Raw genomic sequence first — 18,755 nt, forward strand, 5'->3', positions numbered from 1 at the left:
AGCCAGGCAGATCTTTGTGAGTTCGAGGCCAGCCTGGTCTACAGAGCAAGATCCAGGAAAGGTGCAAAACTACACAGAGAAACTCTGTCTCCAAAAAAACATTGAAATCCAGGTTTAGTGTAAGGATTACCTGGGTAAGAAATCCTGATTATCCAAATACCTGGAAATGGGCATGGATCCAGATGCCTACTTGGTCTGTAGGTTACTTATTGCTAGTGTCTGACCTCTTACTTCCTTATCCCAGGAAGATTATCTGAAGCTGGTTTTGCTTTTGAGTTATGATTCCTTTATTCTAAGGAAAGAATTCTGGCATTAGGTTGGTCTCATATTGTATCATTTTGAGATGCAAGCTCTTTGTTTAAAAGCAACAAATAAAATGAAACCTTATATATATTATGTTTGTGGTTTAATGACATAATTTGTAATCGTTTTGTTTTGTGTTCTGTTGACAAATTTTTTTTAGGAAGGAAATTAAGGCAAGAAAGCACACAAAGAGCAAATGTTTCATTAAGTCATTTTTAGAGGTAGATGGAGGTTTTTTTAGTGATGTATCTTAAACACTATCAACTCTGGGTCAGTTGTGGGAATATCCTTGTTTCAATGTGAAACTTTATATGTGAGTTGTATATTATATATAATATTATATATATCATATGCGTGGATTATATAATTACACAATTATGAGTGAAAAAACTTAAATGTTTGCTAATTGTCAATGGTTATTTGTAGGATTCTGTGCGAAAATTAGAGGGTCATGTTCAAGAACACAGCTCATACCAGGTTTGCATCACAGACCTAAACACCACACTGGACAATATCTCTAAGGAGTTTGTCAGTCTTTGTGATGCTTCTGAGGACCAAATAACGGTTGAGGACAGAATGCAGAAATTGCAGGTATTGAGTGATGTCCTGACATAATACACACTTTGGGGGTGGGGTGGGGATCAGTATTCATGACAACTTGACTTTTTAGTACTTTTTGACTAAAGGCAATGCAGAGCCTTTGACCAAGGACATTCAAATGTTATTTAGAAAGGTCTCAGTACTCTGTGAAAAAAAAAAAAATGGGGACATACTAATCGAGTGCTCAAGTCCATTGGTGGAGCTATTGACCAGTGATTCAGTAGACCCTTAGAGGAGCTCATTCTACCTGTGACCAGCCTGGAGCTCCTGGTTGTCTTTGTTTCAGAAACAACATAATTCCAGGAGATTCTGAGAAGTTAAGCAGTGAATGCAGCATAGCATGACCCTGGGGAAATGTTCCTGTCTGTATTCTCCATCTTGGGTGAATGGGAATTATGTAATATTTGCCCTCTCGGTTTCCATCCTCGTAGACTCCAATAAAGCTCTCCCTTAGCTGGGTGGTGGTGATGCACTCCTTCCATCCCAGCATCCAGCACTCAGGAGGTAGAGGCAGGTGGGTCTGTGAGTTCAAGGCCAGCCTGGTCTACAGAGTGAGTTCCAGGACAGTCAGGGCTACACAGAAAATCTCTGTCTAAAGAAGAAAGCTCTAGCTAGAACTTCAAGTACTAGGAGGCTACCTACATAGCAGCAGGGGAACTCTAGGATGACTTCTAATAAGTTTTGGTTTTACTCAGTCACTGGGCAAGCCTCAGTGAAACATTTCACTATTAGGATAAGAATTTGTAGTGTATCAAGCTGATAATAGAAAAATAAATAGACAAATAAAAATGGGGGGAAAAAAGCTCTCCCTACTGGTAGAGCCTGTAAGAGTGCCCCCCTCCCCCACTGCAGCAACCAGCCCTCTCAAGTGGGGATCCCTTACCCACATCTGCAAAACACCTGGTTTTCTCACTGCTTGTGCAACCAATACAGCAGGCCTGAGCAGGGCCCTGCATAGAATTAGCTTTTAATTTTAAAGACTAGCATCAGATTGATAGGGGCATTCCAAATGACTCTTCTGTCTTTTCTGATACTTTTCCATGGTGCAGGTACACATTCAGCATTTGAGTTTTGAAAAGCCTGATTCTTCCTTTTTTGTTTGAGACATGGTATACAGACACATAAACACCCACACATGTAAAATACAAATAAAAGTAGGTAAATCACTGGGCGTGGTGGCACATGCCTTTTTTTTTTCCTTTTTTTCTTTTTTGGAGCTGAGGATCGAACCCAGGACTAATCAAGCTAAATCCCCAACCCCAGCACATGTCTTTAATCCCAGCAACAGAGAGGCAGAAGCAGGTGCATCTCTGTGAGTTCAAGGCCAGCCTGGTCTATGTTGTAAGTTCTAGGCCAGCTGGAATTACATAGTGAAACCCCGGTCCCCCTCAAAAAATACATACATACATACATACATACATACATACATACATACATAAATCTTTTATTTAATAGGTGTGGTCATGCCTATATTCTGGCCCAGAAGTACCAGAAGAGGAAGCTGGTCTTTGGGACTGAGGCTATAGACAATTGTGAGCAGCCAGTGGATGCTAGGCCTGAACATTGGTCCTTTGAAAGAGCAGCCAGTGTTTTTAACTACTGAGCCATCTCTCCAGCCCCAGAGGCTGTATCTTAAATGAAATATATCCAACAAATACCTACGGACCTCCTCCTGTGTTTTACAAACTGTGCTGTGAACATTTTCCCCATTACCTGCGGTGTACTTATGAAATCTGTTAGAGAATTTGGTGTGGGATGCCATGGTGGTTTGAAAATTTCCCCAAAGTTTCTTCTTTGAAGTATTGACACTTTCTTTTTTAAATACATGTTTTGTGTTAGTGAAGTGGAATACTTTGTGATTTGATAAATGTCAACAAACTCTGGTGAAAACTGAAGGTCGATACTTTGTATAACAGCCCTCTCTCTACTCCCAGGAACTGGAGAGTGGACTCGGTTGCCAAGGCGGCGCCTTAAAGAAGGCTTCTGCATTAGCCAAATCCATCAAACAAAATACATCTTCAGTAGGACAGAAGATTATTAAAGATGATATAAAATCACTTAAGTACAAACAAAAGGATTTGCAAAACAGAATTGAGTCTGCCAAGCGGGAGACTGAAAACGGTCTCAACAGCATCCTTAAATCCAAAAGCTCGGTAGAAAAACCTGCAGAGTTTTCTCCGCCAGGTGGAGAGATGCTGGCCACTTCTGATGTGCCCGAGCCCACTTCGGAGTCAGCAGCAGTGGGGGAGTCAGAGGGGAGCTGGGAAACAAACAAGGTAAGTGCCGTGATTGCGCTCTCTAGACATGAGTCTGAGAGGAAAGAGGTGTGCCCCTTTCAAAAGAGCCTTGAATCAAGCATTCTGATTCCCTAATTAAGTCCTCAAAGGACAGGCTATTTATGAAGCTCTCTTGTCAAAAGCACCCTCAGAAAACGGTCCAGATTTCCGTGGTGAAATATTACTGTGCAGTCTGTTCAAATGTCAGTCATCAATTTAGGCTGATTATTCTCACCGATATGTAATCAGATACAGTTTCTTGGGTCAAAAGCACAAAGGCAAATTAGAAAAGGTAAAAGGAAAGAAGATGTGCTGTAGCCATTTCCCCAGTTAAAAAAAAATATATATCTAAGAGCTCATTTTCCCCCCGATTTGGTCCATTTTGTAAATGAAGTTGGAGTTTTGCAAAGGAGAAGGCTCCTTTCTCTTCTTTTGTTAACTCTACTGCAAGGACACCTGGAAAGCTGCTGGGTCACTAGTGAGAAAACACTGGTGCTTAGGCACTTGAATTTCCTCAAAGGAAAGGAAAAAGTGTATTTTGTTGTGGTTCTTTTTTTCTTTTTTAAAATGTTACGAATACTACACTTTTAAAAGGTTTGTTTACTTATTTGTGTGTGTGGGGGGGTGTAGTGTGCAGGTGCATGCCCCTCTGCATGTGCACAGAAGGTCTCTATACTCTCCATTTATCCCTTTGATTTGATGCAGGGACTTTTTCCAAATGTGGGGCTTCCATTTTCTCATCCAGGGTGGAATTCAGCAAGTCTGATCCTCCCATCTCTGCCCCTCATGGAATGGGGACTAACATCCTGCACAGCACACCCAGCTTGTTACATGAATCCTGGGAATCTTACTCCAGTCCTAATGACTATACAGGGAGTGCTCTTAGCTCTGTAGAGAGTTGATACAACCCAAACACATGGCATTGTCAAAGGGGGCTAGTTGCCTAGTTACCTGTAAACTAACTTCTCTATTCCATTGTTGCATGACAACCCAGTTCAATGGGGTACATTGAGAACTGTAGAAAAGTCATCATCCGAAAATGGCTTTTAATTTCCTTAAGCTACAAGTTAATCTTAAACAAGAAGAATTAACGCGAGTTTATGGCAGTGCACTGAAGAGAGAATTTGTTTTGTTGTTTTTCAGCACAGCTAGAGGAATCTAAGACCTTACCTTTGTAGGGTTTCTATCCTGCTGAAACACCAGGATGGAAAGCAAGTTGGGGAGGAACGAGTTGAATTGGCTTACACTTCCACATTGCAGTCCATCACCGAAGGAAATCAGGACAGGAACTCAAACAGGCAAGACAGGAACCTGGAGGCAGGAGCTAGTGCAGAGGCCACAGAGGGGTGCTGCTGACTGGTTTGCTCATCCCGCTTTCTTATAAAACCCAGGACCACCAGCCTAGGGGTGACTCCACCCACGATGGACTGGGCCCTCCTCCACTGATTGCTGATTATGAGCATGCCCTGTAGCCAGATCGTACAGCCGGATCTTGTAGAGGCATTTTCTCGATTGAGGTCCCCTCCTCTCATGTGATTCTAGCTTGTGTCAAGGTGGCATAAAACTAGCCGGCACAGACTTCAAATCATCTTCCTAAGTCTGGATTACAGAGCACTGGTTTTAATTCTGTTGCCACGTGCTTTCTTCTTGGGTAATGTGACGGTTTCCCTGAATCTGCATTTCTTGTTTTTTCTCTACTCCCAGTGCTGGTTATCTTTTCATTATGCATACCACGGTACCCTGTAAAGTTAAGAGCAATGTCAAGGCTGAGGGATAGCACCAGAGGAAGAAAGACCAGACCTATTGGTAGACAGATGAGACCCAGGGGGACGGAAGCTCAGGCCACAACTCAGTGTGAATAACTGGGTGGGAGTCTCAGGATGCTGAGCACAGAGGGCACGTGAAGGAACAGTTTATTTCCTGATAAAGCTGTCTGATCGCAAACTATATATATAATGCTGGTCCAGCCTCACTGTCCCTGCTATTCCAGTAGGCGGCACAGGGAGACCCCTTCGTGTGAGACAAAGGCAAATGAAACAAAATACCCCCAAGAACAGAAGTGAGCCCTTCATTCCCTGCACACAAGTAGTGAGTGCCAGTGAAATGCCTGGGTAGGTGAAGTTGCTGGCCACCAGCCCGGATAGCCTGAGCTAGAGTCCCAGGACCCACCACCTGGACTTCAGAAAACTGTCTTCGGACCTCTAATGCATGCTGTGGCACATGCACCATCTCTCTCACATGCAGATAAATAAATAAATAAATAAATAAATAAATAAATAAATAAATAAATAAATAAGTGAAATTTTTAGTGAGACCCATTTTTGTGCTAATTGTTCTGGAAGAATGTGAAGATACAATTTTCACAGCTTTCAGTCTAGTACTAAACATTTCATTAATGTTCATGCCATTATAGACTCCTGAGGAACTTCCATCAGTTTATTTTAGGATTCTTTTTTTTTTTTTTTCCAAGACAGGTTTCTCTGGGTAGCCTTGGCTGTCCTAGAACTCACTCTGTAGACCAGGCTGGCCTCAAACTCACAGAGATCCACCTGCCTCTGCTTCCCGAGTGCTGCGATTAAAGGTATGCACCACCACCACCTGGCACTAGGATTTATTTTTATTGTTCATATGTGTGTGTGTCTATGAGTGTGTGCCTGTGGATACAGGATCCGTTTGAAGTAGAGTTGTAGGGATTTGAGAGCCACCTGGTGTAGGTGCTGGGATCCAGACTCTGATCATCACAATAGATCAGAAAGCACTCCTCACCACTGAGTCATCTCTCCAACCCCTTAACAGACTTTTAAATATTCTCCAGAAGAATTTTTTAAAGCTTTTTATCTCATTTTTTTTCTCCATCTCCTCCTCCCTGTCACCCATCTCTCTGCAAACCCCATTGTAGAAAATTATTTTAGGTGTGTCACTTTTGTTTATGTTGTATTTGTTTAACTCTGTGAAGCTATGTTACTGTGCCTGTCTAAAACACCTGATGGTCTAATAAAGAACTGAACGGCTAATAGCAAGGCAGGAGAAAGAATAGTCAGGGTGGCAGGCAGAGAGAATATATAGAAGGAGAAATCTGGGAGGAAGAGGAGGAGGAGGAGGAGGAGGAGGAGGAGGAGGAGGAGGAGGAAAGGAAGAAGTAGCCAAAGGAGGATGACCAAGGGGCCAGCCACCCAGCTACACAGCAAGCCATGGAGTAAGAGATTTATCGAAGTAAGAGAATGGGAAAAGCCCAGAGGAAAAAGATAGATGGGATAATTTAAAGTTAAGGAAAACTGGCAAGAAACAAGCCAAGCTATGCCTGGGCATTCATAATTAAGAATAAGGCTCCATGTGTGATTTATTTAGGAGCTGGGTTGCGGGACCCCCAAAAGAGTAAAAATTATTAAATAGCATTGATTTTGAGTTCTGTTGAAAGCATTACTGTGGTTGCCAGAAATCACTGTGATAACATTTGAATGTGTTGCTCAGAATTTTATTTAGATGGAACAAGATACTTTAGATTGGGACTATCAGTTGACTTGGCCTTAACATTGGTGTGATTAGGGCAGGCTTAGAGGCAAACAGCAAGTGGGGAGGATTAGATCGTGTCCATTCAAAGCATGCTGCATATTTTTATGAATGTGATATCTAAGCATTATTAGATGTGCACAGGCAGAACTGTCCCCTTTCCCACCCTACTGTAAAGGTCAAGTGAATTAACAAGTAAGAGGTGGTAAAAAGGAAGAATTCTCTTATCTCTTATGTATTAACAAAAGGAAATAATAGTGAATGAAAACAAGGATAATCATGCATTCCTAATTTATTATCTTTCAAAAATAATCAGACTGATATTTCTGCTTAATCGTTACAAAATGACCCTTCTTGTCCCATTCTTCCCAAGTTGCAATCTGTGTGATATAATTGCTTTGAAACTCCCAAAACCTATTGTCTGTAATTGTTTTTTAACTTCTTTGTCCTCACTACATAGAACTGTCTTTCAGTTCTTTTCAAAAGCATTCTGAGCATTTATAACTTGATGCATAAGAGGCATGTGTAGTAAGTCCTGGAAGATGGATGATCATACATGTGAGCCAAGTGTGCCAGGCTTCCTACAGTGTGTAAGCAAACAGAGTCATGGCTGAAGTCAGTGGTTAGAGGAGAAGGAAGGCCATGAAGTGAGTGTGGGTAGGGTAGTGTAGTGATTGAGGACTGTGTCAGCTGTTGTTTATCCTGGAAACTTAGTGGGAGGGAGAACTCTGTGTGTGTGTGTGTGTGTGTGTGTGTGTGTGTGTATGCGCGCTTGCATATGTGTGAATGACAGAACCCATTGTTGGGGCTGTGTCCATTCTACCTTCCAAGCATACTTCTTTGCTATTCTGGTCAGTATTAAGGCCTTGCTTCTTGTCTTAGAGACATTTTTTTTTTCACAATCCAAGGTTTATTTTTTCATAGGATAGTGATCTCCAAAGCCCTTCTCTCTGCAACATGCCTTTGAGAACATGCTTCAAAAGACTAAAATCTCAGGCTTCAAAGGAACCTTATAGAACATCTCTCTTAGTTAAAAATGGTGGTATGTGGCCTGTAGTCTGAGCAGTTGGGAGGGGAGTGAGGACAGTCTGGAGTTGAAGGGAAGCTTCAGCTGCACAGTGACTTGGAGGACAGACAGCCTAGGAGACAAAGAACCTTGTCTCAAAAGCCAAAGAGAAAGTGTCTGGGCTAACCCTTAGATGTCATGCTTGGGAACTGAAGTCCAGCAGCCTTGGTCAGGGACTTGGGCATCCCTTCCTTAGTCTGACATTCCAAACTATGTCCCACTGTTTTACATAATGGGTTGCAGACTTAGAAAGTTGGGGGGGGGGTGTCTTAATAAGATCTAGAAATGTGAGGTTAAATAAGTTCAAGTAGGTTTTCTTTACTCTGTGACCTTTCAGAGCTTTAAATATACTCACATGCTCTCTGACCTTTGCTGAGCTATTATGGGTACCTTTTAGGTACTTCCAAGATTTCTTTCAAACCTCTACTGTTGTTCATCCAAGATCCAATTCCATCATTCCTACCCAGTGGCTGATCAATGACTGCCAGACTGATTGTTCCTCAGTTTCTTTCCATGCACTTCATTATTCACAAGTTATTGATATCAACCGAAAAAGGCTTCACTAAAACGTTCTTAGTTTTTCATCTAACTTGAATCCATGTCTGTCCCTTCTGTTCAAAAATTACTAAACAGGTGACAAAGAATCAAATGTAGATATGGTCTCTGTTCTCAGATCTTCTAGCTGCAGATAGGGAGGCACACTAATCAATCAGTTAAACAAGTGAGAGTCCAGTTACAGAAACTTAGGAAGGGAGCCATCCTCTGTTAGCCTTTAGCAAAGTTGTTGGGGTTGGACTGTAGGATGGGGGGGGGCCTCTTGCAGGAAACAACATCTGAACTCAGCTGGAGCTAGCAGAGCCTGGGGCTGGGTGTGGGGAGCCCTGGACAGAGGAATGGGTCGGGGACACTGGGAGGCAATTGAGCAGCTTCAGACCTCTGTGACTGGGGCACAGAGGGCAGCAGAATGACAGTGAGGAAGGCTGAGAGGTGAAGGGTTCCTCCTAAGTCACAGTAACATGTTAGACATTACATCCTAGGAGTTACAGGGGGAGAAAAGTGCAGCTTCGGGACACTTGCTCTGCCTCTTGGTTTTGTCTTTTTGCATATGTTTGTGTGTGGACTATGTATGTTTGATATATACATGTGTACAGAGACCAGAGGAAAATGCTGAGTGTCTTACATGACTCTCCATTTTATTCCTATGAGAAGGATCTCTCTCTGAACCTGGAGCTTTCCATTTTTCTACCTTCGTAACCAGCAAGCCCCAGCATTCCCCTTGCTGCTTGCTCTCTCTCTCCCTCAGTACTGGAGTTATAGGTTCATGCACGTCCACACCTGGCTTTTTCTGTGGACCCTCATGCTGGCGCAGCAAGAGCTTTTGACCCACTACGCCACTCTGCCATCTTCCCATGCTCCAGTGTTGCCTTTCATGGTCATGTTTACCCTTAGAATTGTTTCTCATTGCTTCGTGTTGGAAGGCTTTGAGAAGAAAGAAAATATCCTCCAGAGGTGGTCTGACATGAGTCCTCCTGCTGATGGTGGGTTAGGAGTTGTGGGCTGAGGGTTCTGCCTGTCACCATGTGTCATAGTCAGGGGACTACTGCCTCTGACTGGGAAAAAGGATAGTGACATTATTGACTTGGCTTTCTTGACTGATCAACAGTGGTTATAATAGGAATGATAATTGAGTCTGGAGAACAAATTGATAACTGTCTACTGAAAATTGACTGGATTGTGTGGTATTTTTTTTTTTTTAAAGATTTATTTATTTATTATGTATACAGCATGTATGACTGCAGGCCAGAAGAGGGCGCCAGATCTCATTATAGATGGTTGTGAGCCACCATGTGGTTGCTGGGAATTGAACTCAGGACCTCTGGAAGAACAGTCGGTGCTCTTAATCTCTGAGCCATCTCTCCAGCCCCGGATTATGTTTTATGACTAGTCATTTTATTCTAGGCACGTAGTCTAAAGAAACTCATACATTAGTGAGTCCTATTTGAAAACCAAGGACCCTGGGATAGACGTGAAAAGAATTATATGAACATACCAGAGAGGAAAGAGGAAAAGAGACGTGTGTCCATTGGGGACTGTAGAAGTGTCTGTCACAGCCTCTACAGTGGGAAAGTCAGGAAGCTCTGACATCATTGTTCATAGTAATGATGACTAGTTTGAGGCATCAGCTTGATATCATCTATAGTTACCTGCGAAGAGAGTCTTAATGAGGAATTGCCTAGATAAGGTTGGTTTCTGGGAATGTTTCTGAGAGATTTTCTTAAGGGTTGTTGAGGTGGGAAGTCCCATCCTGAATGTGGGGGACACTATTTGGCTCTGTAAGAGTAATCTCGCTGAGCCCCAGGCACGCATGCTTTGATTGATCCCTGCTTGTGACTGAGGACTCCACGTGACTCACCGCTTCAGGCTCCCGCCACTGTGAATTTCTCACCACAGTAATTATAAGCTACAATAAACATTTAATTCTCTAAGTTGCTTTTGGTCGGGGTGTTTTGTCACGGTAACGGAAATTAGACTAGTAGAGTGGTCTAAAAGATAAGCTGTGTTCACTCATTGAGCAGAACAAAGCCACAGAAACCATAGTTGATGGATACCTGTTAGATTCTTCAAAATATACTAAATGGAATAAAGTATGAAGTGATACATACATGGACTTCATTTCTGTAAGAATTTAAAATAATATATAAACTATGACGTAGTAAAGATGACAACATGTATATTTGGCTACAGGACAGTGTTTGCTTTGAGAGATGAGCAAGTTAAAGGAGATATGTGAGGAGGCTCTAAGCTTCTTTAATATAGAAAATTATATCCCATTAATCTTTGCTTCTTTTGTTCTTTAATATATATATTATATGTTTTATGATTGGAGATAAAATGTTTGCTACAGTATGTACAATCACATAGAGCAGAGGGTGGTGAGCAGGGCATGAGGAAGGGACAGAATGTTCCAGTAGCCAATCAGGGCCCAAGCTGGGTTCCAACCTCCCTGGCATGAGCCAAAGGAATGTTGCCTGTTACGTTTGAAATGTTCGTTTGAGGGACTCTGTTGGCCTTTCTGTCGTGGTTGAAAATGGCTTTGGTGGTCAGTGAGCAAATGGTTTTGGGGGGTGATTTGAAGTGTTATGGTGTACTGTGTCTGACTGCTGAGGTCTGACATTACAAATGTTGCCCATGACATCCTGGTAAACAGTGGCCCTCGGGCACCAGCTCATGAGGTAAGAGAGGGTTAGGTGCTTTGGATTCTTGGTGGCTAGCAGTGACAGATAAGTCTCTCTGGGGTCTGGTTTCTAGGCCTTCGGTGCAGCCTCTCTTGGGTCCAGGTACATTTGTGGGCATTTCTGAGAAAGTGAGGAGGGAGGCAGGCCCTAACTGCCTCAGTGTGGCCCGGGCCCTTTCCTTTCCAGATCCCTGTGAGGCCATCTTCTACATGGGTTTCCACCAGAGCCCAAGTGAATTAGAGGCTCAAAACTGGAAGGAACTTGCAGAATTGTAATTATTTATCACATTTCAAAACAGTGACTGCTGCTGTGTTATATCAAAATAATGAGTGCCCTGGGCACCTGGATTCTCTTGCCAATGAGAGCTGGTCAAACTCCAGGCAGCTGGTTATTTTATCTCAACTTTTAATTTTAGAACTGCTTCAGATTTACAGGACAGTTACAAAGATAATAACTAACATTTGGTTATCTCCCTGCATAATGTCTCATATTGTTAATATATGCAGAGTGCCAGTTGTTCTTGGTTTTTATATGTGTTTTGTTTTGTGAGGTTCAGGTGGTCTAACCCTTAACAGGCCAGGCAAATGCTTGATCTTCAGCACCATCTCCATCCCCATCTACTTAAAGAATTATTGGTATGGTGCCTGGTACATGTAAGTGTTCAACACATATATCTAGAGATGAGTTAGTGGGTAAAGGTGCCTGCTACCAAGCCCAAGGCCCTGAGTTCAATCCCTGGGACTAGGGGTAGAGAACCGAGTCCTGCAGGTTATCCTCTGACGTCCACGTACACGCTTGTACACACACACACACACACACACACACACACACACACACACACACACTAAAGTAAAAAAGAAAAAGAAGTGAACACAAATGCCCCATAGATAACCACAAGTTCCTAAAACATTTGATAAAGATCAAATTACTCATTTATAATGTTTCTCACCTTATGTAAGTTTTTATTTTTATTTGTTAAGTTAGTGTGTTGTGGGGGTACGTGCACACATGCTTACACACAGGCACTTGGGTACACCTGTGGAGGTCAGAGGGTAATGTTTGGAAGTCATTTCCCACCTTCCAGCTTACAGAGGCCGGGTCTCTCTGCTTCTCCTGCTCTGTTCTGTGCTGAAGGCCTCCTGCCTCCACCTCTCATCCTGAGGTAAAGTCACTGGGGTTGCAGAGACGTGTCACTACATCCGGCTTTCCTTTTTCCGTAGGTTCTGAGGGTTGAGCTTGGGTACACTGGATTGCTTGGATAGCACTTGTGCCCACTGAGTGACCTCCACAGTCACCAGGTTGTAGTTTTCATTACCAACTGGTTGAAGGCATAATTTCCCCTTAGTATCACGACATCTTGGTGTTTCCACACTTACCTACTTGTTTTGGACTACCGATAGGTAAAAATGAGCACCTGCCGTTTGCTTGGTCCTCTTCAGTTTGTGAATACTGACTGTAAGTTTGGGAACTGTTGACTTTCATATCTGTTTTGTTTCTTTAAAATCATATGCTATACCTCAGTATATAATGAAGCAACTCTAGGTCCCATGCTATCATCACAAAAATGTTTCATCTTGGGGGAAGGAGTACCAATGCAGCTATTAATTATTCTATGGGAAAAGTCCGTCTTTGGTAGTACCCAAATACACCTCTTTAAAGCTTTTAATCTGAGTAAACAGCAGCAACTGGAACTGTTTTAATCAAGAAAAATGAAAGTGGTTCATTTGGAAGACAGGCTATTCAGCAATTAATCTTTTTATGTTTTCAGAACTCGGCTGTGGAGATGATTTTGTCAAAACAACTTTCCCTCAACGTTCAAGAAAGCACGCAAAACACCCAAGATGAGCGGAAAGTCAACGAGCTGCGAAATCAACCTTTAGAATTGGACATTATGTTAAGAAATGAACAATTAAAAGAGATGGAGGTATGGGAACATGAAAAACACTAGCGGCATGATTGCATCGTTTACCCAGTGTGATACAATATATTTTAATTACCAAAAACTTGCTTCTATGGAGTGAAAAGTCTTATTTAACCTTTGCCTGATGATCAGTTTGGTAACTCTATAATTACGTACTAATCAGTAAGTTGTATAACTCTAACCGTTTAAGAAGTGGGAGAGCTTAAGGAACATTCGACTTCCTCCTGTTCCACAAAGTTCCTGAAAAACTTCCGTGAGAGTTTGGGGGCTGTGACTCACTAGTAGCTTTTCACAGTCCTCTGTGTTCTGTTTCAGACAGGTTCTGTTTTTCCTAATGATCAATATGTTGGGGCCTCCTTAGCTTGGCAGCTGTGTTTATAAGCAGTAACGATGTATTTTTAGCTACCAAACCTGAAAATCCTATACATGACCATGTTTTTGTTGTTGTTTTGTTTTGTTTTTTTGTTTTGTTTTGATTTTTGATTTTTTTTGAGACAGGGTTTCTCTGTGTAGCTTTGGAGCCTTTCCTGGAACTTGCTCTGAGGCCCAGGCTGGCTTGCAACTCACAGAGATCCACCTGCCTCTGCCTCCCGAGTGCTGGGATTAAAGGTGTGTACCACTACCGCCCAGCAATGGCTATGTTTTTAAAAGTGAAACTCTAATTCGGTGGTTCTCAACTATTGGAGTCATGACCTTTTGGGGGGTCAAATGACCCTTTCACGTGGGTCACCTAAGACCATCTGCATATCAGATATTGGCATTATTAGTAGCAAAATTACAGTTATGAAGTAGGAATGGAAATGAGTTTATGGTTGGAAGTCACCACAACTTGAGGAACTGTTTTGAAGGGTTGCAGCTCTACAAAACAATAAACATGTGTCCAAACCAGGATAGAGGAGATAGATGGAAATAACAAAAATGAGTCTTCCTTTGTGAATTACAATAGAGTTCACTACAAGATAGTAAATGCTCACCCAGTGTTCTAGATCCTAATATGATTCTTGTAAAACAGAGGTCACATGAACAAATGAAATATGTATTACTCCCTCATGGGCTAGATAGGGCATGCTATCTGTGTGAAGAAGGTCAGGAGGAAAATGAATGGGTATGTGCACGCCTCCATGCTGATTTGTATGGCTTCCTGTAGGAATTATGTATCCACTTGGAAGCAAGAAAAGCAGCCATTGAACTTCTGGAACAAACTCAGCATCTCAGCAAAACAGGAGAAAGAGCCTCGGCACTACACACCGCCAGCTCTCCAGCGTACCACGTGGACAGTCTACTCCAGGCGCTTCTTACTTTGAAGAAAACTAAAGAAAGCCAGTATGGTCTCCTGTATGGTTTTCAAGACCTGCTGGTTGCAGCTGAATCCTCATTGAACATCTTCTTGGCAGAAACAGAAAGCCTCAAGGCGTAAGTGTAAGATCCAGGACTGGGGTTCCTCACTCCCTTGAGGGCCCAGAGTGTTCCAGTTTATGCTGTGGAAGAATGTAGTGATTTTTTTTTTAATCCTGGGAAATTTTTTTAAAAATTTATTTATTATGTATACAGCATGTATGACTACAGACCAGAAGAGGCCACTAGATCTCATTGCAGATGGTTTGTGAGCCATCATGTAGTTGCTGGGAATTGAACTCAGGACCTCTGGAAGAATAGTCAGTGCTCTTAACCTCTGAGCCATCTCTCCAGCCCCGTATGTAGTAATTTTAAAATCAGGCACAGAGATTGATTCCATGGCAGCACTGGTTCAGTCTGTTTGGGTTACTCTAGCAAAATGTCACAGACTAGTTGGCTTAAGAACAGCAATTTGTTACTCTTTTGAGGTTGGGATGTCCAAGTTCTAAGATGCTGGCAAACTTCGCATCTGGTGAACCTTCCCTCTAGTTCAGGGACATTCATCACCTCCCAAAGACCCTGCCTCTTAATACCAGTATGTGGGCACTTAGCTTTCAACATAAACTATTTGTATCTGAGACCCTGGTTCAGAAACGCAAATAATGGGCCTGAATGATGGCTTGGTAGATAAAGGCATTTGCCATCAAGCCCAGCAAGCTGAGTCCAGTACTCAGGACCTAGGTGAAAGGAGAGAACTGTTGCCCACACAAGTGTCCCTACCCTACAAATAAGAAAGTTTGTTTTTAAAAAGCAAATAAACCCCAGCAAACACCAACAATAAAATAAGAATTTGTTTGCGGTGAGCATAGGGTTTCAAACCATAGCAGAAGATGTTTAAGAAAACTGTATTGGATTCATAATCTGTGTGTGTTACTGAGTACTGTGTTTTACACATAATTTATTAAACAATAGTGCAAATATCTCACATGTATTTATCTAATTTCTATGAAATTCGATACTCCTCAAAATAATCTATTCTGCACTGTGGGATGGAAAGAACCATGTGTATACTTGCCTAGTATCAATATAATTGAATATTATGTATTTTAATTATTTCACTTAAACGTATGCATTCTGGCATTCTGGGGATCAGTAAGAGGGTTCAGAAGACAAAGAAAGGAGTTGGCTGCCTGATGATCTGAATTCAAGTCTCTGAGCCTGTGTAAAGGTGGAAGAGGAGAGAAATGTCTCCACAAAGTTGTTCTCTGACCGCTCCATGCATTCTATGACATGAGTCATTCCCCCCACCATCATACAATAATAATAAATATGTATTTCCTTTAGCCTTGAAACTAACAAACGATAGATCTTTAAAGTTATATAAGTTAAGATCTATAATAATGGGCAAATATTTCTCATCCTAAAGGTTTGTTTTATGCTTATATCTAAATAGGTTTTATTTTCAGTAATATGCTTTAAAATAATTTTATATTTAAAAAGATTAGCAGGGGTCTGGAGAGATGGCTCAGCAGTTAAGAGCACTGGCTGTTCTTCCAGAGGTCCTGAGTTCAATTCCCAGCACCCACATGATGGTTCACAACTGTCTGTGACTCCAAGATCTGACACCCTCACAGATTTATACATGCAGGCAAAACACCAATACACATAAAATAAAAATAAATAATTAAAACAAGAAGATTAGCTATCCTTGGTGGAAGAGAAGGATGGTAACAAGGGATTTGGATACTGTGGTAATTTCTCAGTCTGAGACTGAGCTTGGGAGAGAAGGGCTTTCCATTTTCAAAGCATGTTTACCTGCCTTCTTCCCTTACCTCACTCTTTTCCCTTGTTCTCCTCATTTTTATTCTTTTTTTCTAGAGGCTCACTAGACAGTGCAACCTATCTGGCCAAAATCAAGAAGTTCCTGGGATCGGTAGAAAAAGAAAAGAGTTCCTTGAGCAAGCTTTGCATGAAATGGCCACATTTATCCAGCCACCTGAGCGCCAAGGATCAGAAGCTGGTGGAGAGCCAAATGAAGCAACTGGAACATGGGTGGGAACTTGTGGAGCGGCTGGCTCACAAGAAGTGTTTTCAGCAAGCCACAGAGCACAGTGAACTTACCTACCTCCTACAGAAGGCCCAGGACATTGGCGTTTCTCTGCATCAGCAACGACAGCGCCTACTGCTAAGTCTGAACCCTCCAGAACAGCAGGAGGGGAGCATGGATATGGTTGCCCCAGCTGCCGAGATCCAGGCAATCAAATATGAATTTTCTGGTTTAAAGCGGCAAGCAGAGCTTCAGATGAAGAGACTTTGGGGAGAAAGGGAAAAAGAAACTCTGGAAGATGCACTGAATAATTTAAATAAGCAACTGGAGGCCCTGGTACCATTAAACCGAGAGGTAGAAAATCATGTTAAGAAGTGTGACCTAAAGAACAGGATAAAAGAGACTCTCTTTTGGGTCAAGAACATGTTGGCGGAGCTCACTGGCCCTATTGCCCTCCTCCCCGACGACATCCTTTCTCAGATCAGAAAGTGCAAGTTGATTCACGATGGCATTCTGGATAAGCAGCAGGCAGTGGAGTTGCTGGTGGAAGAGGTCAGAGGCATCACTCCCGGCCTCCCAGCACGTGAGGGTGATGGTTTCAATACTCTCCTGGAGGATTTACAGAATCAATACCAGGCACTGCTTTTAAAGTCAACTCAGAGGTCACAGCAGCTAGAATTGAAGCTGGAAGAAAGAAGCAAATTGTTTGCAATCATAGGTAAGGCTCAGGTGGTGCTTGAACAAAGCGAAACACTGATGGTCCCCACGCAGGAGAAAGCCTCTGCCACGGAAGCCGAGCTGGAGCGTCACCAGGCCATCTTGAAGGTGTCCCAGGAGCAACTGAGAGACACGGAGAGTGTGATCTCAGCACACCTTCAGGAACTCACAAACGCCTACCGGGATACAACTGTGTTTGAGAGATTATTTCTGGATGACCAGTTAAAAAACCTCAAAACAAGGACCACCCGAACACAAAGATTCATCCAGAATAATTGTGACGAAGTTGAAGGCAAGATCAGGTCTCTCCGAGAACTCCATGAGCAAACAGCTGTGCTTCAGAAAGAGGTTGAGAGCATCCAGCTCCAGGAACTCTTCCCGCTTCCTCAAGAGCCAGCACAGGGTGCTAGAGAGCAACTCTGCCATCTTAAAAACAAGCTGGCTGCTCTTCAAGGCAACATCTCCCAAGTGTTGACATCTGAAGAAGTGTTTGACTCTGTAGGGCTAGGCTGGGATGGCTCACGGCTTGAACAGTTACAGACCCAAGTGTTTGAAAGGCAAAGGGAACTGGAAGCAAAAATTAAGCAGCTGGACACGTTTTTGATAGCACGTGACAGGTACCAAGCGTTACTAAGTAAGATAAAGGCCATGGATTTGCAAATTAAGGAAAGGGCCAAGTCACTACTGACAGGCCCCAATATGTCACCAGAAAGCACACTGCTCCACGCACAACTTGTGATTCAGAAAATTGAAAAAGCCAAATGCTCGTGTGATGAGGTAGTGAAGAAATTGACCGAAAATGAGGCTTTTGACGACTCGTTCAAGGAGAGTGAGATGCTACAGCTGAAGCTGATGGCAGAAGAACATGCTGGGCTTCGAGAGGCTCTCCAGAGCATGCTGCTAGAATTGCACCCGAAAGGAATGGACGAAAAGGCTTTCCAGGATAAACTGGAAAATTCCCTACGTGTTTTAAAGCAAATAAAGGCTCGGCTACAGCAGCCTTTATGTGTAAATTTGGGGACTCGACATATTCAAGACGAGAAGGAGACTTGGGAAGCATTTGGTGAGCAAGTTCGGGCAGAAGTGTGTGGTATTAGAGCCGTGACTGTTACTGAGGAGCAAAGACAAGACAGCCCTTCCGGAACCAGTGGCGTGGAGGCAAAACTGCAGGACCTTGAAGGTCTTCACATGGAGCTGAGCAAAAGCATTGATTTACGCACAGTAAGTTGGCTTTGAAATTGGGCGCTTAAGGCGTCACCCTTGCTGGTGGTTGTTTGGCTCCAGGTTATTGTCAGTACTTCTGAAGATAGTACAGGTCCTCCACGAGAATTCTCTGCAGGAAGACAAACTGCTTCCTGAGAGGCCGTGAGCCACTTATCATGTTGACCCTCAGCATCAAGCTTCAGTGTCTCAGACATTTGAGAAAAGATGCAGCGGACATCGTTGTTTCCCTCATCAGCCCCATTGAACTCACAAGAAGTTTTTTTCCTTTAGTGATAGTAACAGGATATAGAGTGGAAGTATAGAAGCAAGGGCACCAAATGATAACTAGTGTTTATTTAGAGCTTACGTTGTGCTGGGGGTCGGGGGTGGCGGCTGCCATCATTATCCTTGGTTAATGGAAATTGAGGGCTGGGGGTCTAGCTCATTGACAGAGTGCTTGGCTAGCATGCGCAAAGGTTCAATTCCCAGCACTGAAAAAATAAAGTTGAATCTCAGACACATGAAGATTTTTTTTTGTGTG

The 18,755-nt window shown here is 42.7% G+C and overlaps 1 protein-coding gene across 1 annotated transcript in view; it reads left to right on the plus strand.

Annotated features, from left to right (window-relative positions):
* The window catches only part of Syne2 (spectrin repeat containing nuclear envelope protein 2), a 321,669-nt gene that overhangs the window by 154,799 nt on the left and 148,115 nt on the right, over positions 1-18,755 (plus strand). The window contains exons 44-48 of the mRNA XM_036205561.1: positions 730-894; positions 2,838-3,179; positions 12,760-12,915; positions 14,060-14,325; positions 16,126-18,232. Coding sequence (XP_036061454.1) covers positions 730-894; positions 2,838-3,179; positions 12,760-12,915; positions 14,060-14,325; positions 16,126-18,232 — 3,036 coding nt within the window. The remainder of the gene's footprint in view (positions 1-729; positions 895-2,837; positions 3,180-12,759; positions 12,916-14,059; positions 14,326-16,125; positions 18,233-18,755) is intronic.

This window comes from Onychomys torridus, chromosome 14 (assembly GCF_903995425.1).
Source record: "Onychomys torridus chromosome 14, mOncTor1.1, whole genome shotgun sequence".
NCBI classification, from domain to species: Eukaryota; Metazoa; Chordata; class Mammalia; order Rodentia; family Cricetidae; genus Onychomys; species Onychomys torridus.